Genomic DNA, 27021 nt, shown 5'->3' on the forward strand with positions numbered 1-27021 from the left:
ACTACATGCCCATCTCTGTAGTCATAATAATCTGTCCCGAGACAGTATCGTATTGCCCTCTTGGGTACTTGTGACCTTCACCCTCATCTGTATCAATTATTTAGGAGGTTACTACACTCCTGATATGCCTTGCATAACGGAATCATTGAGACGGCAGGTTTGCGGTGAGTGTTCGGTCCACTACACGGCGCCTCACTTTTTTCTGTTTTCGTTGCAGAACTCAAAACACAGATCTTAAACACTGACAGCTTTCTAAACCTTAAACCTTCTTTATCAACCTAAAACCTTTACTTCTCATTCCTGCCTGTTTATTTAATCTGTGGCGCTTTGCATGTTTAGGAGCCAGGTGTCTCTCTGCATCTACCTGCAGTGCTTAGAGTTGACCGGATGCTTTAATGACATTACTTACCTGGAAATTTCTGTCCCAAAACTCATCAGTTCATGAGTGGAATTAAGTCGCGAATTCTGGGACATCAAATAAGAGAACCCTGCTGAAAAGCAAGGTGTCTTGATGGTCCACGACATGCTTATGAGTTTGTCTTTCATGCTTTCTCAAAATAAATCTTCTAAAACGAATACTAACAGAAAAGGTGGTTTTGTCGCTTCATTTATCCATTGCTTGGGAGCTTGTGTTCCCATGATGAAAATTTCTGGTTGCTTTGATTTTTGCTGATTACTGGGCACTTTTTGAGACTCCTATTGAGTCTTAACGTAATTGTGACTTGCATTCACTAACACACTTTTCATTCACTTGAAACTGAATCTTTCGCTGCTTAAAATCTGCAGTTTAAAGGGACACTCCACTTTTTTTAAATATGCTTATTTTCCAGCTCCCCTAGAGTTAAACACTTGATTCTTACCGTTTTGGAATCCATTTTATCACTTTTAGCATAGCTTAGCACAATCCATTGAATCTGATTAGACCATTAGCATTGCGCAAAAAAATAACCAAAGAGTTTCAATATTTTTCCTATTTAAAACTTGACTCTTCGGTAGTTATTACGCCAGTTTGAGAGTATAGTTCCTAACCATATCTGCCTAGAAAATCGCAACTTTTAATTTTCTGTTGGTCTAAGTACACGATATAACTACAGAAGAGTCAAGTTTTAAATAGGAAAAATATTGAAACTCTTTGTTATTTTTTAGCGTGATGCTAATGGTCTAATCCAATTCAATGGATTGTGCTAAGCTATGCTAAAAGTGCTAGCGCCAGACGCGGAGATCGGCTGAATGGATTCCAAAACTGTAAGAATCAAATGTTTAACTCTAGGGGAGCTGGAAAATGAGCCTATTTTCAAAAAAAGTGGAGTGTCCCTTTAATATCAGAAATACTTGTGTGGTATATCCAGATTCATTGTGTTTAAACTCTGATGCATAGTAAATAAACATTTTTTATATTGAATTAGATATTTTAAACATTATAAATTAAGTTTATCCATAAATACAATTTTGCTTGTTTAATTGATGATACCCTGTAGGAATGCAATACTCCTGTAAACATCAATCTAACTTGGTTTTGGTCTGCAGGAGAGGACTACCAGCACATCGAGTTTGGCGTGGATGAGGTAATGAGTGGCGAGACATTGGCTTTAAAGGATCCACTGTACAAAGTGTCCAGCACTCTGAACCCTCAGGCTCCTGAGTTCATCTTAGGTTGCCAACCGTCACAGAATTCCCTTCCCACAGCAAGTCCCATCGCTGACATTGCAGATGGCGAGGACTTCAACTCCCACTGCGGCACCAACTCTGAGACCTCAGTGCAGTGCTGTTCAGACATGGATGGGGTGTCGGGCGGCTTGGGGCAACGAAAGAAAAAGAAAAAACGACCGCCGGGATACTACAACTATCTTGAAGGAGCGAACAGCGCTGGTGGGGTCACAGATAGAGTTGGGGGTTCAGGTCTGGTAAATGGACACACTCCAAACGCTCCGCTCATGGGCTCGGAGGACATGGTCGGGGAAATGCTTTCCGAGGCTGAGCTTATTCCCCCCGCTTCTGTAACATCCACCGCATCAACCCCCCAAACCTCCCCCCTTTCCCATCAGAGAACTTGTGATAGCCCTGACAATTCAACATTGGACTTGACAAGCAGAGCTGCTGCATTGTTGGACAGTAACGGTGCAGCTTCTTTGCCTAATTCATCATCGTCGTCTCAGAGCAGTGGGGTGGCAAATTATGCCAGGACTGCAGAGCAACACGCAGAAACCCCAGCTTTAGAGCGTCCAGAACTTTTTGGTAACGGAGGGCACAGCCCACCTCTGCCGTCTCCCATTCCCCCACCTGCTGCTGTGGCCACATCCACTGTCACCACAATTTCTGCTACTACTGATGAAAGCGAGGCCGAGGGCTCGGGGGAGGCTAACGGGCTGCCAGAGACTGCCCCGTCTGCCGAAGTTGCAGACAGACTCCAAGACTCGCCTGAAACGGGCGAGGTGCTGTCCGATTCTTCGGTCACCCCTCTGCCTGATTCAGAGGTACAGCCGGTAGTCTTGCCAGCTCCCCCTGCAGCTCCTGTGGCCAACCAGCCAAAATCCTGGGCCAGCCTCTTCCACAACTCCAAGCCTCTTCCAGGAGGCCCTCAGGCATACGTTGAGGTGAAGAGCGCACCTGCTATGGTCACGTTGGCACCTGCTGCCACAGAGTTGCCTGAGAAGGCCACTGAGGTGCGTGAGAGCCCCGTCCCTGTTTCTGAAGATCCTATGGCCCTAAAATTGGCAGGTAGAGTATTATAGGTTTTGAGTTAATCAAACCACGAGTTTTTGCAGCTTATATATTGCACTTACATGAGTATTTCCACGTTAATGTGACAAATTGTAACAATGGTATGCTTATGTGACCCTGTCTGTGAAATCCAGGCTAAAGTCTTATAATCAAAATTAAGAGCATAAAAGTTTGATTTTACTGTGATTTCACCTTGATTTCCATCTTTGACATTACCTCACTTGGTCAGTATTAAAGAAATCAAGGTTTTATTTCACAGAATGTCCTTTACATTTTATGGGATGATTTTATGTAAAAAAACATAAATGTCTTAAAGGGACATTCCACTTTTTTGAAAATATGCTTATTTTCCAGCTCCCCTTGAGTTCAACATTTTGATTTTTACCGTTTTGGAATCCATTCAGTTGATCTCCGGGTCTGGTGGTACCACTTTTAGCATAGCTTAGCATAATCCATTGAATCTGATTAGACCATTAGCATCGCGCTTAAAGATAACCAAGTAGTTTTTATATTTTTCCTATTTAAAACGTCTCTTCTGTAGTTACATCGTTTGCTTAGACCGACGGAAAATTATTAAAAGTTAGATTTTCTAGGCAGATAAGGCTAGGAACTATACTCTCATTTTGGCGTAATAATCAAGGACTTTGCTGTCATAACATGGCTGCAGTAGGCACCATGATATTACGCAGCAGCCGAAAATATTCCCCTTATGATCTTTTAATAGCAGGGGACTATTTTAGGTACTGCGTAATATCATTGCGCCTGCTGCAGCAATCGCAACTTTTAATTTTCTGTCAGTCTTCGTACACGATGTAACTACAGAAGAGTCAAGTTTTAAATGGGAAAAATATAGAAACTCTCTGGTCATTTTTGAGTGCGTTGCTAATGGTCTAATCAAATTCAATGGATTGTGCTAAGCTATGCTAAAAGTTTTTAGCGCCAGACCCCCGAGATCAGCTGGATGGATTCCAAAACGGTAAGAATCAGATGTTTAACTCTAGGGGAGCTGGAAAATGAGAATTTTTTTTTTTTTAAGTGGAGTGTCCCTTTAAGCTGGGTTTTACAGACTGCATCACATGTTGGTTTATAGAAATTATATGCAGTAGATTGAAAACTCTGCATATTTGCTTTTAAAGGGATAGTTCACACACAATTGTTGCCATTTTTCTTACTCTCATGTCTTTACAAACCTGTATAAATTTATTTGTTCTGATGAACACACAGGAAGATATTTTAAGGAATGTTTGGAAACCAATCATGATCATGAGCCCCATTCACTTTTCATAGTAGGAAAAATAATACTATGATATTACACAGTGCTCGAAAATAGTCCCCAGCTATTGAAAGACTTTTTTTGGGCACTGCGTAATATCATTGCGCCTGCTGCACCCATGGTACGGCAGCAAAGTCTTTGATGATAACGCCAGAATGAGAGTATAGTTCCTAGCCATATCGGCCAAGAAAATCCTAGAAATTTTTTTAATTTCCGTCGTTCTTAGTACAGGATGTAACTACAGTGTCAAATTTTAAATAGGAAAAATACCAAAACTCTTTGGTTATTTTTTTTAGCGTGATGCTAATGGTCTAATCAGATTCAATGGATTATGCTAAGCTATGCTAAAAATGGTACCGCCAGACCCAGAGATTGGCTGAATGGATTCAGAAACAGTAAAACTCAATTTTTACAAAATCTCTATTTTCAGAAAAAGTAAAGAGTCCCTTTAAACCACAAACCTGTACTTGTAAATGAGGTGAAATGAGGTTGTTAGTGAAATAGCATATTATTTGAATATATTAATTTTAGTGTTTTATGTGTTCTGTATAGATTAATTTGAACTAGCTTTTTTTCTAAATGCTGTTTTTCCATTTCTGTCCACAAGATGGCAGCAGTGCCAACAGAATGTATTGAAATCCAGGCATTACTCAAGCCATTAAATTTGTTCTTAACACTTAGGACAGGTGCTTAGGGCTTTGGTCACAATATTTTTTTATCATCTTTATCCTTTCACTCAAATGTATCAAAATGCTTTTGGAAAGCTTGTGCTCCAAATGAAACCACATGAGAGTATTAGTATGCCATCACAGGACTATCAATAGCAGGGGACTGACTATAATTGTGGTGTTGCAATGCCTCAGAAGCGTTTGCATGCCCTCCAGGAGAACATGACTTTTTTTTACAAGGAAATCCTACATAATGCAAAGAACATTCTGTGAAAAATAACTTAAAAAGCTTTAAGTTCATGTCAAAGAAATAAAAAATCTAACTTTTATGCTCCTAATCTCATCATAAGATTGAGACTTTAGCCTAGATTTTATAGACCGGGTCAAATTTATTACAGCATTGTCTCAACCTGTGTGGTAGCCAGTGTATATTGACCATTAAAACACACACTGACTCCCACTGCTATAAATCTTTCTGTGGGTTTATTCCTGCTCTTCCTGTATTATAAAAGATGTTGCGCAAGAGGTATTTTGTGCTGAAAATCTCATCCAAATCTCTTATTTGTAATAAATTTTGTCTGCACGGTGCTTTGCACAGACTTTCCATATATTACGACTGGATGCGTTAAATTGATCTCAAAGGTGGTGTGTGGCACTCGTCTTTTCTAGACTCATCGCTTGGGTGAATGCACATTTTATTGCATAACAGGAAAGAGTGTTGGCTTGATTGATGGCATTTATATGACAGCTTTTTTCAAGATTCCTAATGGAAAGAAGATTTGTGAATGTTGTGAATCTGTTTTTTATTACATATATGCTTGTCCATAAAATGGTGTGTCTTTCCATCAGCATTCCTTTGTTACTTATTTATCTCTGATAAGAGACTTGGACAGATTCTACACAGAGATGAATCTCTGCTCTTGTCCTGACCATTGGCTGCCCTTGTTTAAGTTTTAGGAGTTTTCTACCGAGAGTTATTATGCATTTTCTTATAGTCTGGATTTCTTCTCTTGCTGTTACTTTGAGGTGTGATGTGATGAATGTGACTTGGCATGAATTAAATTTATGCAACCAAACATGCAAACTATTATATGGGATTAAAGTGGCCCATAAAAGGGTATATATTGGACTCTTTTTGTAGCATTTTACTACCTTGAGGTTCTTCTATAAATATTAATGAATGTTTTTGAGTGTTATCCTTTCTTTGGCCCTTAAAGGGATAGTTCACCCAAAAATGAAAATTCTGTCATTTACTCACTCTAATGTTGTTACAAACTTGTGTAAATTTCTTTGTTCTGATGAACACACATGAAGATATTTTGAGAAATGTTTGTAACCAAACCATTTGTGGACCCCATACATAATATTTTTTTCCTACTATGTAGGTGAATGGGGTCCTCGAAGGGCTTGTTACAAACATTTCTCAAAATATCTTCCTTTGTGTTCATCAGAACAAAGAAATTTATGCAGGTTTGTAACAACATGATGGTGAGTAAATGATGACAGAATTTTTGGGTGAACTATCCCTTCAAGGACTAAAAAAGCAGTTTTTTTTACCGGGTCTATAACCGTGGGTTCACACCAGCCATGTTTGAGGTGTCAAATTTGCGTGTACCGTGCCTAGTATGCCGTTTGAACCGTTTGAGTTTAATGCCTTCATTCACATGTGAAATTCTAGTCAACAAGACATTCACGCAGAAATTCGCGTCATAGGAGGGGCTTCTGCGACTCCGCTCGCTTCCTGTAATCACGTCACTACTAGAGCGAGCTTCTGATTGGTTTTCCGCCAAAGGGTCAAATTTTTCAACTTGCGCATTTGCCGCGGCAATGCTCAGTTCGCGTCATTTGCGCAGACGAGACAGAATCACGTCTGCTGCGCTAAATGCCTCATTCGCACCGCTAGACCTCCAGAAGCGCATTTAAATCACTCGCGCTTGACGCCTCTAACGCAGCTGGTGTGAACGCAGCATAAGAATTCTGAATGCACATTAAATCTGGTATGGTTTAAAGGTCCACTGTGTAGATTTTTCGTGGCATCTAGTGGGTAGATTGTAAATTGCAACCAAGGGCATAGTAGGCTACTGTAGAAACATAATGGCGACTTCCATGTAAGGGGATTCACATGTAGCTTAAAACTGTTTATTATAAGGTAATAAAAACAAAGTTAATTTTGTAAGGTCTTTATACACCACTGATAATATAGTAATGTATATTATATTGCATTTCTGTCAAGAGATCCTTCAAAGTTACACAATGCACCTTTAACTTTGCCATTTACAAAGTTAGCCAATATGCAGACAATGTATTAAGTCTTTCAAATTGTGTCAGCCAGAAATGTTGTTTTAAACCCAAATAGCTTTTTTAGACTAGTAGAGTACTTATGGAGCTTGTACCTCAGTTTTGAAATGTAAAATCTGTCTAACAGTTGTAATTGCTTATGAAAAGTTTAGCCCTCAATTTTGCTTTGGTGTTCCATGGATAAGTTGTATCGGTTTAAATTAAACAAACTTTTTAGTTGTTTAAGGTGAACTTTTTAATTCTGTTCTTTAATGCATTAAAATTAGGGATGCAAACAATCTGTAATGTGTGATAGTGGGGAAAAATGCTTCTATCTGCAGATACCCAATATAGGCCGATATATCTGTGCATCCCTTATTAAAATTTCCACGTTACCATGGGAGCTGTAACATTATTTCAGTCTCCCTTCCTAGGCGTGGCAAAGAAATTTTCTCATTCTGCATCAAAGAGCTTCATGTGCATCAGTCACATGACTCGAGATTCGAGTGGTGTACAACACATCAACCTTTTTCACTCGTTTTAGATAAACATCATAGTTTCCAAGCGTAATGTCTTTTTCTTTTCATCCATCAGAAATAATTGAGAATGTGAGGTTAATACACAAACCAGTGTCTTTGCAACCACGAGGACTGATAAACAAGGGAAACTGGTGCTATATCAACGCTGTATCCTTTTTGTTGGTGGTCTGGTGTTTGAGATTTGATCAGAGTCAGTTAAGCATCTCTTGTTTTAGAGTTTTTGTCCCTTGACTCTGAGTTTCAGACCCTGCAGGCCCTTATTGCGTGTCCACCCATGTATCATCTGATGAAGTCTATTCCCCTTTTCAGTGAAATGCAGAGACCCTGTACATCAACACCCATGATTGATAACTTGTAAGTTCTGTACTGTTCGAATCTTATATATCTGAATTCTTCTGCCAATACACTTGTTTTTATTAGTTATTGCTTTGTTTACATTAAAATTGCCATTGCAAAGCACCACTGAGCAGTCCTTCCAGAAAAATGCTTTTTTGTGATTGTTGCGCCAAAATGAAATTGCGGGAACTTGCAAAAACTGCGTGAACTTTCAAAAACGGTTGCAACTTTTGCAGCTTTTCATTGATGTTCACGTCACTTCATAACATTCCCATGACAACAGGGGACATGGCTGTGAATTTGTGAAGTAAATGCAAAATTTTTCAACTTTCTGCTAAGAGATATATGACTTTGTGCTACAAAAATGCGGGGATTGTGAAAGTGCGGCATATTTAAAAAATGCGCTCTTGCATAAATATGCGGACTTTGGTTGATTATGCATTAAATTATGCGATTGCATAATTTCATTTTTCTGGAGGGATTAAATGAGTTATGGTTTTTCCAAAAATACAATTGAGGTGCTTTATTGGCCAGTATTTTTTTTATTTGGAACTCTAATGTTATGATTACATGCAATGTGACATGAAGTTGAAATCATGTCATTTGTGGATAAATTGACAGGTGTAAATCCAATCTTGTGTGTTTTTTTCTGTTATGTGCATGTAATATAATGTCTGCCTCTCGTTTTGTAGTGTTCGGCTTGTGAATGAGTTCAGCAATATGCCTGTCCCTTCCAAGGCCAAATTGCAAGGTAAATTCTTCAGCACTGACCCAGGACACATCATCTTTATATTGTTTCTCCATTTTATGTAAGAGCTGATGACATCACATTAGAAATTAAATGCAACACATAATTGTTTGAACTTGAATCAGAATGTTTGTCGTCCTTAAAGGGATTGTTCACACAAAAAATGACAATGCTGTCACAGTTTACAATTCCTAATGTTGTTAAAAAACCTGTATGAATGTCTTTTTTTTCTGCGGTACACACATGAAGATATTTTGAAAAATTATTTGAAAAATGATTGTACATATACAGATCATGGGCACCATTGACTTCCATGGTAGGACAAAATAATACTATCAAAAGTGAATGGTGCCCCAGATCTGTTTGTTTCAGAGTATCTTCATTTGTATTCAGCAGATCTAAGAAATGTATACAGGTTTGGAAACAATGACCATATCTTCACTTTTGGTTGTCATTTAAATTCTTAATGAGAAATGTAATAAAGGTATATTTCCTTTTGTGTCTCTTTTCTAGCTACTGGAGACAAGATAATAAAAGACATAAGAACGGGCGTTCCTTTTGAACCCACATATATCTACAAACTCCTCACCCTCATCAAGTCAAGCCTTTCTGAGAAGGTAAGTTTTCAGTGAAGATTAGTAACAAGTATCATGATAACTGTTGCTCAGACATATTTAAAGTTTGGCCAAAAATGATATAAACCCATGATTTACTCACCCCGATGCTGTCTGAGATAATTTTTTAAGACAAACACATTTTCAGTAATTTAAAAAATTGTCTTATATCTTCCAGTTGCTAAACAGTAAGTTAAGGGGTCTAGCTCCTTCAAGTCCAAAAAATGTGCATATATCCTTCCCCAAAGAAATCCAAACGGCTCCAGGATGATAAACAAAGGTCTTCTGAGGGTAATCCGTGTGGTGGTGGTGTAGAAAATCCATATTTAAAACTTTATATATGAAAATAACTACCTTCCGGTAGCGTCGCCGTCTTAAACTCCTCTGTATTCAGGAGAAAGTATCAGCTTAGTGTACGCACTTTTCTTAGTGACGTATGACAAATTCGGAGGGCTGGGTCACAGAGCAGCAGCAGATTAACCTTTGTAAGCTGCGTAAGCTCTGGTCTTGAATGCGGACGCGACTAAGATGGCGGCGTTACCGGAAGCTAGTTATTTTCATTTATAAAGTTTTAAATGTGGATATTTCTACAACAAAATGGCGTGGATTACCCTCAGAAGACCTTTGTTTATCATCCTGGAGCCGTTTGGATTTATTTTGTAAAGAATGGACACACATTTTTTGGACTTGAAGGAGCTGGACATTGTAACTTTACATTTGATTAACTGAAAGATCTAAAACATTTTCTAAAATGACTGAAAATGTGTTCGTTTGAAAAATGATGGACTTATGCACCTCGGACTGCTTCGGGGTGAGTAAATCATGGGTTTAATATAATTTTTGGCCGAACTATCCCGAACTATCCTTTAAACCACATAGCAATGCCATGGCATTATGGCAGCATGTTTTTCATGAGGAAGCACTACTTTAGGTTTTCTTGATAAGATGTTAAAGTCTTGTTTTATGTTTGCCAACGTCACAGTGAGGTCACAATGAGAAACGATTATGCTTGGTATGCATGAACCTTCCAGTTCAGTTTCTTCTCGTATCTGTCTGCACGTTCACTAATGCCTAGGACTAAATGTCTTCCTAAGTAAGAATCCTAATGAACCAGATTAACTAGAAAAGATAAAGCTGTTAATGAGCAGAGTCTGTGAATGCATGGAGGTCTTCCAAATGCAGCAACCTGAAAAATGTATTATCCTTTCCAAAAATATGTTCCAGCTATTCATCTGTTTTGGTTTCAAACCAAGAAGTGTAGCGATATGAATGACAATTAGGTAATTCTGCAGGGATGGATGAATGGGATGGATAGATTGGTATATGTACAGATTGGTAGATGGATGATAGATAGATGTATATGGATGGATAGATAATATACCATAGATGGATGGATGGATGGATGGATGGATGGATAGATACCATAGATGGATAGATACAATAGGTCAGGGTTCCCCAAATCTTACCCTGGAGGTCCGGAGCACTGCAGAGTTAGGCTACAACCCTAATCAAACTTACACACCTGTGATTTTCTAGTGATCATGAAGAAGACCTTGATTAGCTTGCTCAGGTGTGTTTGATCAGGGTTGGCGCTTAACTCTGCAGTGCTCTGGACCTCCAGGGTAAGATTTCAAGAAGGGGGCCATAGGGCCATAAATGGATTGATAGATACGATGGATGGATGGATGGATGGATGGATGGATGGATTCCATAGATGGATGGATAGATAGATGGTTGGATAGATACCATGGATGGATGGATGGATGGATGGATAGATTCCATAGGTGGATTGATAGATTCCATAGGTGGATTGATAGATTCCATAGGTGGATTGGTAGATTCCATAGGTGGTGGATAGGTACCATAGGTGGTGGATAGGTACCATAGGTGGTGGATAGGTACCATAGGTGGTGGATAGGTACCATAGGTGGTGGATAGGTACCATAGGTGGTGGATAGGTACCATAGGTGGTGGATAGGTACCATAGGTGGTGGATAGGTACCATAGGTGGTGGATAGATACCATAGGTGGATGGATGGATGGATGGATGGATGGATGGATACTATAGATGGAGGATAGATACCATAGATGGATGGATAGTTACCATAGATCTATCCATCCATAGATGGTTGCTATTGCAGAAATAAGCCCCAAAAGTGTAATCAGGACCTGAAGCATTTACTGTGTGGTGTTCGTTGTTATCTGGGAATAACAAACCTGCAAATGTCACAACTGGCCAATCAGAATCAAGCATTTCAACCAGCCGTGTAATAAGTTATATTGCTTCTCACACATTTTCAGGGTCGACAGGAGGATGCAGAAGAGTACCTCGGTTTCATACTGAATGGACTGCATGAGGAAATGGTGACACTGAAGAAGCTTATCTGTCCACAGGAAGAGAGTACGTTCCTTTCTGAATTTTGCACTCGTTACAGCAGAAGTCAGGCACTTGGTTGGTCCCTTATCCACTCTAGAGTCCCTCAATTTCAGGCAGATTTGTGTTAGCCGAATACGTGGTTTAAATTCTGTGTTTCTTGAGTAGAAGCCCCCACGCCGAACGGCCCTGAGTCTCAGCCTGGTGTGGAGGAAGATCCTGCTGAGAAAGAGGAGGAGGGAAGTGAGGATGAGTGGGAGCAGGTGGGACCCAAAAACAAAACCTCCATCACCCGCCAGGCAGACTTCATCCGTACTCCCATCACAGACATATTTGGTGGCCTCATCAGGTAGGTTTCAATTGTGAGGTCCTTCTAAGTGTAGTAGACAAGTAGTCCCAACATTTAGTACAGGTTGACAGTTTAAATTGTTGTTTTCATTATCCTGTATAGCTTAGTGGTAGATTATTGCATTGCAGTGTTTCCGCTATATACATTCAACCGTGGCGGCCCGCCACTCATAAAACATCCCCGCCACGCCTGCGGTTGTGGATAGAAGGGATACAGCAAACGAAATCTCGTTGGATGAGCACTGTTTTATCCTAATCCTTTAACCAAACCCAACTCTAAACACAAAATTTCACACGATTGTAGGATGTATTTGTATCTAATTTAGCCAGAACCGCTGTTTTCATCCTAATAATCCTACCTCCAAATCTAATCCGTAACTTTTCGGCATTTGCTGTATCCCTTCTAGACAGAACCCACAGCGGGAGCTCGCAAAAAAGCTACTGCGAGACTGGCTGTCTTGAAATAAATTCCTTTCTGGATTTGCGTTGTTCACTCATTTATAAATAAATTTCCTAAAATATCATAATTTCCTCCATGGGTTTAGTTTCATGCACAAATAGATTTAAATCAACAGAGGATTATTAAGCTATGTTTCTGTTTTGAGAAATAATAATAAAATAAATAAGCCTATACGAAATATGTTGCACTTAAATAATTATTAAATTGACAAAACGAATAAAAAAGTATTTGAGTTTCTGTTCTTTTTGTGTGACGCGCTCTAAAACCAAACCAGCAGAAAGCACGTCATGTTTTTTAATGATTATAAATAAGCACAAGGTTTTCTCCTTATTGTGAGTTTACAAAAATAAAAATACATCATTTGAAGTTGCGAATGTTGTTTTACTTTTATCTTTATGACTATAAATTTAGGGTGATTTAAGCTGCACGGTCATCACGCATATGATGTTCACCGGCGCATATCTACACCAACACAGCGCAGGGCTGCGAGAAAAGACATAATTAAACTTTTGATACATATTACGAGTTTTTTGGACATTCATTTGGAATCACTGTACTCATATTATCAACTTATCTGGCCATTAGTTATTCAGGCTATAAGCGCAGCGCACTGCTGACTGTTTTATCTGTTTTCAGACGAAACAGCAGGGTCGGGGTACCCGCGGGTGAACCGCATAATATTTGATCTAACGGGTGTAATAGGCTATTCGCGTGTCATTTGTGTTGTAGATGCAGGTCGGGACTCAATAGACAAGATTAAATGCGGGTCTAACATCCAAGACCAAAATTCGACTCGTTTTTAAATGACCCATGCTTATTTGTGTTTAAGATCTGTCTGAAGACCGGTAAAGGTTTATATTTAACTGCGCGATTTGCGGTGTGACCGGCTCGGGGTCACAGTCTTTATGTCAAATGGTACGGGTGTGAAATAAAATTGCTGCTGATGTCGGATAACTGGTCGGTTGTTCTGTCAATCACAGCAGTGCGGATTATCAAACAGGACTGCATGACTTTGTAACAGCTCTGTACGCTAAACACGAGGACGAACTTGCAATGCACACTACATTAAAACTACAATGAAATATCCGAACTACGTACGTAGCTGTGTAACGTTTTTTTAAGAAAATACAGTTTAGAATTAGATCAAACATAGAAAAGCAATATGCTATAAATATAAGGAAAAGTAAATGACAGCGTGAAAATTATAAAAAAATACATGTTAGTTTACTGTAGCCTATATTCTACATTATTTTTTTTTTACATTTATAATCATCATGGGCGCCCCCTGCCGCCACAGCTGAAAAAAATCCTAGAGGAAACACTGCATTGTCATGGGTTCAAACCCAGGGGACACACATACTGATGTATGTACCCCTCTTAATGCACTGTAAGTAAAAGCGTTTCGCAAATTCGTAAATGTATACAAATGTTGACAAAGTCTGTTTTATATAAAGGGCCAGTCAAGGGACTGACGAAGGTTGTGCAACACCATAATTTATCTTAACTGCAAGAGAACTAGGCATTTATAAAAAAATACCATGTATATCTAAGCACAGAAGTCACTTTTTCCACAAAAAAAAAATAAAAGGAGCGTATTTGGTTGTGGCATCTAGTTGTAGGTGGTACTTGTCCTAGAAAGTTTTATAGCCTCCACTGTCACGTCATAACCCTCATACAGTGGCTATGAGACACCTGACGTCTTTGGCGCATAAAACCACCGAGATGGACAGATATACAGCACGTTTGCAAGAAAAACAAACTTGTGGAATAGAAACTGTGGCACCAGCAATGGGTTTGGCCCTATTTTCGTTGGCTCGCACAGCACTGTTTGGTACGACGTGAGAACTTTGTGAGTGCGGTACCATCTTCAACCCATCCTGCTGTCCTGATGCTCATCCAAGTTGTGTGGCAGCAGCCATTACAAACAATCCCACTGTCTCACTTAAGTTCTCCACTGCAAAAAAACAAGCCCTGTGGCTCCTCACCACCGCCATCATCACCCGCCCGTCTAAATTGGGTAACTGCAGAAAAGCAGACGCCTGAGCATGTGGGGGTGTCAAAACCTAAATGAAAACTTTTCTCTGAGGCTATGGTTTTGGCACACTTCTGGCCTGATTTTGGCCACAAGAGCCAGAGTCACTTGGAGGTTGCCACATGGAGAGTTTGAGTAGCAAAGTGCTTCTTTTGCTCTCCGTTAACACACAGTTTGGGGCAGTAATGGTTTAATTTGACCTTTTTAAATTGTGTTTTATGCATGTGTCGCTCTTGTGGGTTCTCTCTTGTTGTCTGTGTGACTATTTTAATAGTTTTTAAACCATGTTCTTGTCTTTCATCTATAGATCTGTGGTATACCAGCAGAGCTCAAAAGAGTCGGCCACCCTGCAGCCCTTCTTCACACTGCAGCTGGACATCCAGTCGGAGAAGATCCGCACAGTCCAGGAAGCCCTAGAGATACTGGTGGCACGGGAGTCCGTTCAAGGCTACACCACTAAGACCAAACAGGAGGTGTGAATCGTTAACACTGCACTTTAATATACTTAGATATTTAAATTTTTTCCTATATTGCTTACCTAACCCTAATTTTCAAGTAGGGCTGCAACAACTTATTGATAGCATGAGGTGCGTGGTTATAAAGTCAGACACTACAACATGAGATGCAGGGTTTTAAAGTGAGCCGCTACAGCTCGAGATGCGCGGTTACAAAGTGAGGCACTACACCGCGAGGTACGCGGTTACAAAGTGAGGCACTACACCGCGAGGTGCGCGGTTAGAAAGTGAGGCACTACAGCGTGAGGTGCGCGGTTAGAAAGTGAGGCACTACAGTGCAAGGTTACAAAGTCAGGCACTACAGCACGATGTTACAAAGTGAGGCACAACAGCGCAGGGTGCGCGGTTACAAAGTGAGGCACTACACCATGAGGTGCGTGGTTACAAAGTGAGGCACTACAATGCGAGGTACGCAAGTTACAAAGTGAGGCACTACACCACGAGGTGCACGGTTACAAAGTGAGGCACTACAGCGTGAGGTGCGCGGTTAGAAAGTGAGGCACGACAGTGCGAGGTGCGCGGTTACAAAGTGAGGCACGACAGTGCAAGGTGCACGGTTACAAAGTGAGGCACGACAGTGCGAGATGCGCGGTTACAAAGTGAGGCACGACAGTGCGAGGTGCGCGGTTACAAAGTGAGGCACGATAGTGCGAGGTGCGCGGTTACAAAGTGAGGCACGACAGTGCGAGGTGCGCGGTTACAAAGTCTGGCACTACAGCACTGTTACAAAGTGAGGCACTACACCACGAGGTGCACGGTTAGAAAGTGAGGCACGACAGTGCGAGGTGCGTGGTTACAAAGTCAAGCGCTACAGAGGGAGGTGCACGGTTACAAAGTGAGGCACTACACCACGAGGTGCGTGGTTACAAAGTGAGGCACTACAATGCGAGGTACGCAAGTTACAAAGTGAGGCACTACACCACGAGGTGCACGGTTACAAGGTGAGGCACTACAGCGCGAGGTGCACGGTTAGAATGTGAGGCACGACAGTGCAAGGTGCGTGGTTAGAAAGTGAGGCACGACAGTGCGAGGTACGCGGTTACAAAGTGAGGCACTACAGTGCAAGGTTACAAAGTCAGGCACTACAGCATGATGTTACAAAGTGAGGCACAACAGCGCAGGGTGCGCGGTTACAAAGTGAGGCACTACACCACGAGGTGCGTGGTTACAAAGTGAGGCACTACACCACGAGGTGCACGGTTACAAAGTGAGGCACTACAGTGCGAGGTTCGCGGTTACAAAGTCAAGCGCTATAGAGGGAGGTACACCGTTACAAAGTGAGGCACGACAGTGCGAGGTGCGCGGTTACAAAGTGAGGCACGACAGTGCGAGGTGCGCGGTTACAAAGTGAGGCACGACAGTGCGAGGTGCGCGGTTACAAAGTGAGGCACGACAGTGCGAGGTGCGCGGTTACAAAGTGAGGCACGACAGTGCGAGGTGCGCGGTTACAAAGTGAGGCACGACAGTGCGAGGTGCGCGGTTACAAAGTCAGGCGCGACAGTGGGAGGTGCGCGGTTACAAAGTCAAGCGCGACAGTGGGAGGTGCATGGTTACAAAGTCTGGCACTACAGCACTGTTACAAAGTGAGGCACTACAGCACGAGGTGCACGGTTAGAAAGTGAGGCACAACAGTGCGAGGTGCGCTGTTAGAAAGTGAGGCACGACAGTGCGAGGTACACCGTTACAAAGTGAGGCACTACAATGTGAGGTACACCGTTACAAAGTGAGGCACTATACCAGGGTTTCTCAAAGTCCGGACTCCGGTCCGGATCCGGACCCGACGGGAACTTGATCCGGACCCGCGTCCACTTCATATTACAAGTGCATTAATTTCTATGTGACTGATAAATGTGTGCATTTGCTACTTTAAAAATGCATATTAAACTTGTAAACAATTCGTTTAGTTTTTATTTTTAGATTTAAGAGTATTCCTGGTCCGAAAATAAAACGAGTTATTTAAAAATTTCCTGTGTGACGCTGTAGCCATCACACCCAGATATTATGCACAGCTGCTTCATGTACTACGGCTTTTGATCAGTAAGTCCTTATCAATCTGAAATCACTAGGGTTTGAGTCGTTTAAAACATGCATTTGAAAAAGCAACACTCGTCAAACATAATCTTTATACATATTCTTTATTATCTTGAAAATACCTAAAAAGGTTTGAAGAACAGCAATATAAATATATCCTTAAGACATTTCCTGGAGCTGCGTGTGTCTGGTTCTTCGCTGGTTCTTCGCATGTTTAGTTTCTGCCAGAGAGCGCCCCCTGGCTTTTGGATGTAGCGGCATTTCACCGTAATTCATTGAGAAGCATAGCAAGCAAGCATCATCAGCCAATTTATAGGTGCACCCCTAATTTTGGTCAGTGTCTCTGCCTACCAACCACACTTTTTTTTTGCCATGGTTTATGCATCTGATAGAGAACAAACTGTGCCATTCTCTAATTAGGTTGCTCTGTATTTTGCACCTGGTTAATTTTGGCATATTTCTTGTGTTTATGTTTAAAAAAATTTTTTTACTTTAAATGCAAAATACACTTATTTTTTTCCCAAACTATTTGTGTTGATTTGTTATATAAACAAATGATTTACATAAAGTTTTTCCGGACCTAGGAAAATGATGAGAATTCAGATTTGGACCTTTGAATATAAACTTTGAGAACCCCTGCACTATACCATGAGATGTGCGGTTAGAAAGTGAGGCACTACAGCGCGAGGTGTGCGGTTAGAAAGTGAGGCATGACAGTGCGAGGTTCGCGGTTACAAAGTCAAGCGCTACAGAGGGAGGTACACCGTTACAAAGTGAGGCACTACACCACGAGATGCACGGTTAGAATGTGAGGCACTACAGCGCGAGGTGCGCGGTTAGAAAGTGAGGCACTATAGTGCAAGGTGCGCGATTTACATATTTTGAAAAGGTTTTATTTCTTCCTTTTTGAGTTTCTTTTTTAGTTTGTATGATTTTTTGGGGGGGGGGTTTCATAAACATTGTAATAAACCACAAACTAAAGCATCTGTTTTAAGATGCAGGAAAAATCCAGTTCTTGTTTATTTCTGTTTTAATGCAGTTATATCACTGTCATATCATCTGGCTTATTTGTTTTGTTAATATTAAATAATGTTAATGTTGATCAAGGTCTAAAGTTGAAGATTAATAACTGTATTAATCCTTAAAGATTACAACTCGATACTTTTTTATTTATATTTTGACATTTAAAGACGTTTTACGATTTAAAAAAAGTTTAAGGCTTAAAATGTCAAAAAGATAATTGGGTGGTTTCCCAGACAGGGATTATCTTAAGCCATGACTAGACCTTAGTTATATTTCATAATTAAACTAATAAAAAAAAATGCCTTTTTTAAAACATTACTTGTGTGCATTTTGAGGCAAAACAAAAGGCACTGATGTATTTTAAGATATGTCAGTGCAAGTTGTTTTCAGTTTGGGCAGCTCTAACATTTATTTTAGTCTAGGACTAGTCTAATCCCTGTCTGGAAAACCAATATTAGTGAAATTCAATGTCTGGCGTTTGCACTTTCTAACGTTCATTTCTACACACAAATACCCTAATTTGGGAATTTCTTTAGCTATAATAAGTGAACAATCAAAAAGAATAAATGTTTAGGTTTTAATCCGATTAATCTGAAGAAAATTGTCAGATTAATCGAGTATAAAAAGAGTTGTTAGTTGCAGCCTATTTTCAAGTATTTTTATTAGCTGGTGAACTTTGTGCAACCTGTCCCACAGTTCAAATGTGAATGCAGAGATGAAGTAGAGACACGTGGCTCATTTTTCTGTCGCATTGTTTTAGATTGAGATCAGCCGGAGAGTGACTCTTGAAGAGCTTTCTCCAGTGCTGGTTCTTCACCTCAAGAGATTTGTCTTTGAGAAGACCGGTGGATGTCAAAAACTGGTCAAGAATATTGATTACCCCGTTGATCTGGAGATCAGTAAAGGTATTCACTAAAACTCCTGTATCTCTTTTTCTTCTGAAAGAACATCTTATACTATATGTCACCTGGATCATAATCAGTCTTACTTTAACATGTATGCACTTGCCAAGCACATTTAAGGACTTGTGATCTCCTCACCTTATTCCCCTTCCAAAACCTTTTTGTTTTAATGGATTAATGGAGGTGGATAAGTCAATACTTTTGACATGGGTTGAGATTGTTCAGTGAGCTATCTAAATTCAACTCAATTCCACTTGCTAAAATATGAACCTGACCAAAATAAACCTTAGCAGTAATGAAGAGAGCAACACAAAGTCCTTTCAATTATAAATGGTTTCCTGCTGATGACAGTAGGCTAGGTTACTCTGGCCTTTACCGGGAACTAGTCTGTACATACGAGACATCTGTTAAACTTGTAATCTGGATTCAATTGCTTAAATACATAGTGTTTCTTCTCTTTTCCTGGACTAACATGTTAATAGTTTTTGTTGGCCCGCTGTGACTTTTGCATAAATACTCTGCTCATTATGATCTGGTGTTTTTTTTGTAGACCTCTTGTCACCGGGGGTGCGAGGCAAAACTTTGAAAGGCCTAAGAACCTACAGGCTCTTTGCAGGTATGTTGTTCACCATCTTGCACCATAGGATCTTGATTAGTGGTTGTCAAAAATATTGGCTCATATCCATTTATGGATTTGGAAAATGCTTACATTCTGTTTTCAATTGTGAAGTTCTTTAAATAAATGCAGCGAACAAGCTGTTCAGTTTATCCTGTTTTTGTGAACATGATACTCATGGATATTAGCATCCGAAGGTTTAAATTACAGCCAAACAGGAAAAGAGTGTTAACTGATTGAGTCATGGTTTTAACTAATCAAATATGGAAAATATGGTAAGGCTGAGTAAACAACCCCAGGCTATACAGCATGGCGCAACACTTTCCTGCCCAGCGATTTGATATTTGTACCTTTCCGTAGTTTCATACTAATCCTGTTTATGTGAACATACATGACAGCCCTTTGTGTGAAAACTAACCCTTTATCATTTTAGCGCCCGTCTTCTATTTTCCGATTTGGGCCTTGTTTTATTTTTCACACACGGCACCTGTTTAAACACACATGGTCCTCCCTTACTGGAGATCGGGGGCTTTTCACCGTTGTCCCACCTCAGAACTGCATTTCGTTTTTTGTTTTTCTTTCCGGGGTAAAATTCAAGCAATTCAAGAATCCCTGGCAACAGTTACTACACCGATAAATTTCCCTGAAGCCTCTTTTCTGAGCAATTTCACGTGGCTAATACCATATGGTATTAGAGGAAAAAGAGGCACCGCTGTGAAGGTCTCAAAACTTGTAGTTTAATCGCCTGTGTTATGACACACAAGATCATCCCGGATGGTCTGAATTGATCTTTAGTCATAGCCAAGTTCAGACTCGGGTTAAAAAATTCCCGACTCCACGTAATCATAACCGTTCCGCTTCCAGAACCATGCATGTGTTTAATCAAATCACTTAGCCTGCTGCTTTCCCTATGTTTGATTAATTTAACAGGGCCATTGACGGCATGTTGGGCTTATTATAAATGTATGCTGTCATTGTAGAGGCACTTTGAAATTGATCTAAAGGTTTTGCTGTGTATGATTTATATAATAATGGGTCACATGCTTGAAGGAAAGTACTTATGTGACCCTGTCTGTGAACTCCAGGCTGAAGTCTCGTAATCTAAAAATGGGATTAGGAGCATCATAGTTTGATTTTCATCTTTGACACATGACCTTAAGCAGTCAGTATTAAAGATTTCAAGGTAATGTTATATAGGATGATTTTGTGAAGATAACCGTAAATTACAAAAAATGATTTTAGCTGGGTTTTCACAGACTGGGTCACATTAAACTAAACTTAACCCCATCCCATCTACGGCTAATGTTAAAGAAATAGTTCACTCCAAAATGATAATTTTATCATAAATCATTTAGCATGGTGTCGTTCTAAACCACCAAGTGCTCTGATTGTCTTTTGAACACATTTTTTAGATATTTTTGATGAACACCGTATGGCTTTTGTCTGTCTTATTGACTTTAGTTAGGTTCACAATCCGTTTCCCAAAAAAGAATGATAGACGTTGCCAAAAAGGTTCATGTGCCATCAGTCGATCAATAATAATATTATGATGCAACGGGAACATTTTTATGCACAAAGAAAACAAAACAAACGATTTTATTCAACATTTCTTCTCCTCCTTGGCTGTTCAAAGCGTGTTGGCAACTAGACTACAGCGCATGCTGCTGACATAGTTGCCAATGTTTTTTTTTCCCGCTTTTTTTAAAGCATTGTGCAAATATTATGCTTAAGTGACATTAGCAGCATGCGCCATAGTCTGCTCATGAACATGCACTATAGGACCAAGGAGGAGAAGAAATTGTTGAATAAAATCATTTTGTTTTCTTTGTGCACAAGTGTTCTCGTCCCTTTATAATGTTATTATTGAATGACTGATGGCACTTTTTTTGGCGACGTCTTTCATTCTTTTCTGGGAAATGGATTGTGAACCTAACTGAAGTCAAAGTGACAGACAAAAGCCTCCTGGTTTTAAGCAGAAATATCTAAAAATGTGTTTTCTGATAAAATGATAAAATGTTTTATGATTTATGATAAAATGATCATTTTGGCAGGTGAACTATCCCTTTAAGAATTTTTTAATAAACAAATAGTTGTTTTATTAGTCAGGGTTTTGAATGTGTAGTCCACACTTAAATTTACACTTGTCCTAGAGATACTTTTATTACTTTGGCATACCAAGTGTATCAGTTTCCTCAGCTGAGGTTAGAAAAACCTATTGCTACAATGTAGGGTTGTCAGTAGTGTATTCATGTCAGTGTGAGTTTATAATATAGCAACTATGTATCACAATTGTTACAGTTTTATGTGTGACCCTAGTCATAAGGGTAAATATTTTGAAATTGAGATTTATAAATATAATCCGAAAGCTCCATAAATAATAAATAAACCATACATTCCAACAAACCATGCATCAATGGAAATAAACTATGGTTTGTCAGGATAGGACAATATTTGACAAATACAACTTTTTGAGAATCTGGAATCTGAGGGTGCAAAAATCAAAATATTGAGAAAATATTTTAAAATTGTCCAAATGAAGTTCTTGGCAACACATATTTTTACAGATCTTTACATAATATCCAAATGATTTTTGGCATAAAAGAAAAATAGATAATTTTTCCTATACAATGTATTGTTGGCTATTGCTACAAATATACCTGTTTGACTTATGACTGGTTTTGTGGTCCAGGATCACACATGTAGTTGTATAGTGTTTACTGTAATGGACAAGTGATTTTACAAATGCAAATTACAGATGTAACACTACCGGTTTAATGGTTAATCGCGATAAAAATGTCCAGCGGTTAGTATAATCGCGTCCGTTTAACCACGCTAGTGTCACACCTTCCCAGCATCCACCAATTAAATGAATTAATACATGCCTATCTTTTTCAATGCGGGCACTTAATTTTTGTACAGCGCGTCATGAATGTGTAAGCATTTATCCTAGCCCCATTCATTCTTTAGGATCCAAACAGGGATGAATTTAGAAGCCACCAAACACTTCCATGTTTTCCCTATTTAAAGACTGTTACATGAGTAGTTACACGAGTAAGTATGGTGGCCCAAAATAAAACGTGGCGATTTTTAAGCAGATAAAATTGAGAACTATATTGCATGCCGGAAGAGCATTTAGTTTGCAGCACTTCGACCGCTTAAAAAATCACCATGTTTTATTTTGTGCCACCATACTTACTCATGTAACTACTCATGTAACAGTCTTTAAATAAGGAAAACATGGAAGTGGTTGGTTTGCTTCTAAATTCATCCCTGTTTGGATCCTAATGAATGAATGGGGCTAGGCTAAATGCTTACACATTCACGACACGCTGTATAAAGATTAAGTGAACGCATTGAAAATTAAATGTGTCGTGCAGTTTACTCCTGGGTCATAAAGTAAACCCGATTTCTCACAACATATGCAGATAGATGACTTGTTGATTTGTCCTGTTTTTATATGAAAATCTGATTAACTTACTTGTTATATCTGGATGAACATTTACCTCATGACCCCAATTTATTTGATGTTTATGCGAGCAAAAGTGCACTTACATGTTAAATCAATTTAAAATTTGCTTTAAATCTGTACTTTTTTACAATTCTTAAAGTAAACCATGATAATATTGATAACCGTGATGATTTTGGTCACTGTAACAGTGATTGTAAAATTTTCATTTCAAAGTTTCTTTTCTACTGCAAATAGTAATATTTTTATGTAGTGTAAAGGTATGAAATAGAAAAGCATAGACCAAATCAGTGTAAAGTATATAAATGTTTTGCATTTGAGGCACTTTCTCATTTGATGAATTTTCTCTTTATTTGTAACTTGATTAATGCAACCAAGAGGATCGGATTATTTAAAAAAAATGAATAAGTCTGGCTTCAGCACAATAACAGATTCTCATTATATAACACTTGAAGTAAAAACAAAAGACTTACAAGCAGGCGATAACTGATAGCTGTGAATAAACAAGTCCAGATGAGAACTTTACTATCACTGTATCATGTTAGCATGAAGTTGGCTTGTTTCAACTTCTTAGTATGACGTATAATGAATCTGTATTGGAATTAATATGCTTTTTTTACATTCTCCATCCCCTTTGTCATCCCGCAGTCGTCTATCACCACGGAAACAGTGCTACGGGTGGCCACTACACTACAGATGTCTTCCACATCGGTCTGAACGGCTGGCTGCGTATTGATGACCAGGCGGTCAAGATCATCAATCAGCACCAGGTGGTGAAGCAGACTGCAGAGCGCACCGCCTACCTGCTGTACTACCGCCGCGTGGACCTGCTGTAGAAACCATACCCGCATGACATAAACACGCACGCACACACACACACAATTACATACAGACACGCACACGATCGCACATACACACAGGAACACTGCCCAACAACACGATTGTCCTTTCTCCTTCGATCCTGCTATTCCAGAGAGCCAGTTTTTCCCTACATTTCTTTATATTCATGTTTGTTCGGGGAAGAAGAGGTAAACGCAACAGACTTTCCTGAAATGGCGTTCCCCGGAGAGGTTAAGGGGGGCGCATACTAGCACTGGAGAGGACTTCAGTTTAGAGATAACCGCTAATATCCACAGTCTCATGTTGGATTCTCGATGAAAGAACTTTAAGGACTGCTGGAGAACATCATTCATAATCGTTTTTGTTTGATCTACTTTTTTTTTTAAATGGCATAGAAATCAAGTGAAGTGTTTTGCCTTTTAGCAAAGGGGAGTTGACGGCCTAATTTGCGACAGGTTGAAGTCTTTGACTAAAGCGTCTAAAGGCCCTGCACCAGCAAGCTACCGAAATCTGTTTAGATCTCAAACTCCTCACGCAAGACACTCTGCTCCATCACCATCTCCTGTTCTCTCCCCGTTCGTCACGACGTTTCAATTCACGGATAAAAGATCCCAGGTGAGAGAAAAGGTCCTGTGGTGTGCTGAAGTGGAAAAAGCGAAAAAAGAAAAAAATTTGGCTTCGTTGTTTGAGAGAACCTCTTGTGTGATTTTTGGGTGTAGGATTAGAATGACTATCTTACAATTTTAACGCGCTTTAGGATATAAATGATTAAAAGCTTTGTGCACGCAAAAATAATAAACTGGTCAATAAAAACGCGGGTGTTTCTTGCAGATATTTAAGTTTTAAAAGTATTAAAGGAAATGCAAAAATCTGAATCTCGGCAGCGGTCAACAACACGTTCGGCTCCCCGTGGGGGTTGCGCTTGTTCTGTATGCTTGTATTGTACAAACCCGCCAAGTGTATTTTCATGCTGATCAGATACCGAAATTTTACCTTACTTTTCGTTTCACCATCCTTCACTCATTCTGTTAAATCATAAAATTGACCGGCTGTCTGCTTTTTGATGTTAGCAAAGGAGCGAGAACCAAGCCACTCCTGCCAAGTTTGAAAATGGAGCTGTCTTGATACGGGTTTGCATCTCATTCTGTATGTTAGCCCGCTCCGAGCAGTCAGCCTGTAATGTACATGTTGAGGCTCCGTGTGCAGCTCTGAGGATGAATAAATGGCAAAAATGTCTTAAAGCTGTGTTACCATGAGATCAGCTCCGCATGAGAATACCTAAAATGCTACCACAGATGCGCACAAACATCGAATCATGTTTGCGTCTGTTTCTGAACTTCATCAATATTATACCTGATTGTATTTTGTTGATTTTCGAAGTTGATTTTTCTTTTCTTCATTTCGCATTCCCCTGCTATTATTTCTGTTCCATCTGAATTGATTTTTGAAAGTTAAGTGACCCAAGGTTAAAGCACAACAATGAATAAAGTTAAAGTACTACGCTTGACCATATTTATTTCGTTGGACTTTTTTTGTAACTTCAGAGTTCCTCACAATAAAAGTACAGTTTGACATGAAGATCATTTATATGCATTTAACAACTAATTGCTTTACTTGTTCATGACCAGGCCCACACAGAATGTGCACTGTTTTAAGTTTTGTGCGCACACTACGAATCAAAGGTACAAAAAATGTCACTGGGGCAGTGCCCCATTAAAAAATTCCTGTTATATATCATTTATCCAAATAATTTACTCCTCACCATGTCATCCAAAATGTTGATGTCTGTCTTTGTTCCGTCGAGAAGAAATTGTTTTTTGAGGAAAACATTCCAGGATTTTTCTCATTTTAATGGACCCCAACACTTAACAGTTTTTTTCCAAAGGACTATAAACGATCCCAAACAAGGCACAAGGGTCTTATCTAGCGAAACGATTCTCATTTATGGAAAGAAAAAGAAAAAATATGCACTTTTAAACCACAACTTCTCATCTATCTCCTGTCCTGTAAAGCCACGGCGCGACCTCAAGCAAAACGTCATGACGTCAAGAGGTCATAGAGGATGAACGCGAAACTACGCCCCAGTGTTTACAAGTGTGAAAAACGAGGACCGTTCCGACGTTGTTGTATGTCTACTAATATTAATTAATGTCTTTGTGTCAGTTTATTGTTTAAAATGGTCCTCAAATGTGCGTTTCATATATGTAACACGTGACCTCCCTACGTCATTACGCATTTACGTGAAGTCGCGCTGGCGCTTTTTAGGGCCGGAGATGGAAGAGAAGTTGTGGTTTAAAAGTGCATATTTTTTATTTTTATTGTCAAAAATGACAATCGTTTCGCTAGATAAGACCCTTATGCCTCGTATGGGATCATTTAGAGTCCTTTAAAACTGTTTAGAGTTGGGGTCCATTAAAGTCTATTAAAATGATAAAAATCCTGGAATGTTTTCCTCAGAAAATTACATTTAATTTTTAATTTCTTCTCGACTGAACAAAGACATCAACATTTTGGATGACATGGTGGTGAGTACATTTTGTTTTTTTAAGAAAATGGACTAATCCTTTAAGTACAGATATGCATACATTTGATTTACTAATATGGGCTTTACAAAGAGTACCGTCCCAGTGACATCTTTTGAACCTTTATTTCTGAAAGTGCAAGAAATAAGTAAAAATCCTATGCATTGCCTTCATTGTATGTTTTTAAAACGAATCTGCTCCCAACTCTTGGACACACTTCTTCACTTTCCCTTCTGCAGATTCTCTCTGTACATCCTCATGACTTTATATGTCTGGGGGCGTATTACAGAAACTTTCTATCTTAGGTCTTAACTTAAGATATGATGTGTTAAGTTAAGATTTTTCACAAATTCATATTACAGAAGCAAATCTTAAATTGATTTAGGATTCTCATCTTATTTCACCAAATCTTATCTCATCTCTAGTTAGGAAATCCCAAATCGCTTAATCATGTTCGGCTATCAACTGTCATGTCTGTTACCAAGCAACCAGCAATGCGTGAGCTGCTGCTACAGTAAACAAAAGAATTGTCCTTTTAATTTCAATGGGCCAGAAAAATACTTTTTTTTAAATTCATAGTAATCATAGTCTGTGTTTTTTGTATTAGTGTTTTAGCACATCATCTATCAGTTACCATTCAATTTAAACATTTAGCAAATGTGACTTACAAAAATTAAAAAAATTATTCTTCCTAAGTGCTAGGATACTATTGTACA

The 27021-nt window shown here is 39.4% G+C and overlaps 1 protein-coding gene across 4 annotated transcripts in view; it reads left to right on the forward strand.

Annotated features, from left to right (window-relative positions):
• The window catches only part of usp10 (ubiquitin specific peptidase 10), a 36953-nt gene extending 11658 nt beyond the window's left edge, over nt 1-25295 (forward strand). The window contains exons 4-15 of one of the 4 annotated variants that reach the window (XM_065288878.2): nt 105-164; nt 1528-2718; nt 7534-7625; nt 7723-7832; nt 8507-8565; nt 9076-9179; nt 11478-11628; nt 11719-11899; nt 14698-14863; nt 18720-18864; nt 19412-19477; nt 23592-25295. In XM_065288878.2, coding sequence (XP_065144950.1) covers nt 105-164; nt 1528-2718; nt 7534-7625; nt 7723-7832; nt 8507-8565; nt 9076-9179; nt 11478-11628; nt 11719-11899; nt 14698-14863; nt 18720-18864; nt 19412-19477; nt 23592-23779 — 2513 coding nt within the window. In that variant the 3' untranslated portion in view covers nt 23780-25295. The remainder of the gene's footprint in view (nt 1-104; nt 165-1527; nt 2719-7533; nt 7626-7722; nt 7833-8506; nt 8566-9075; nt 9180-11477; nt 11629-11718; nt 11900-14697; nt 14864-18719; nt 18865-19411; nt 19478-23591) is intronic. The other 3 variants (XM_065288879.2, XM_065288880.2, XM_065288881.2) reach the window with 3 other exon arrangements.
• Nucleotides 25296-27021: the final 1726 nt, after the last annotated feature.

This window comes from Paramisgurnus dabryanus, chromosome 2, assembly GCF_030506205.2.
Source record: "Paramisgurnus dabryanus chromosome 2, PD_genome_1.1, whole genome shotgun sequence".
Lineage (NCBI taxonomy): Eukaryota > Metazoa > Chordata > Actinopteri > Cypriniformes > Cobitidae > Paramisgurnus > Paramisgurnus dabryanus.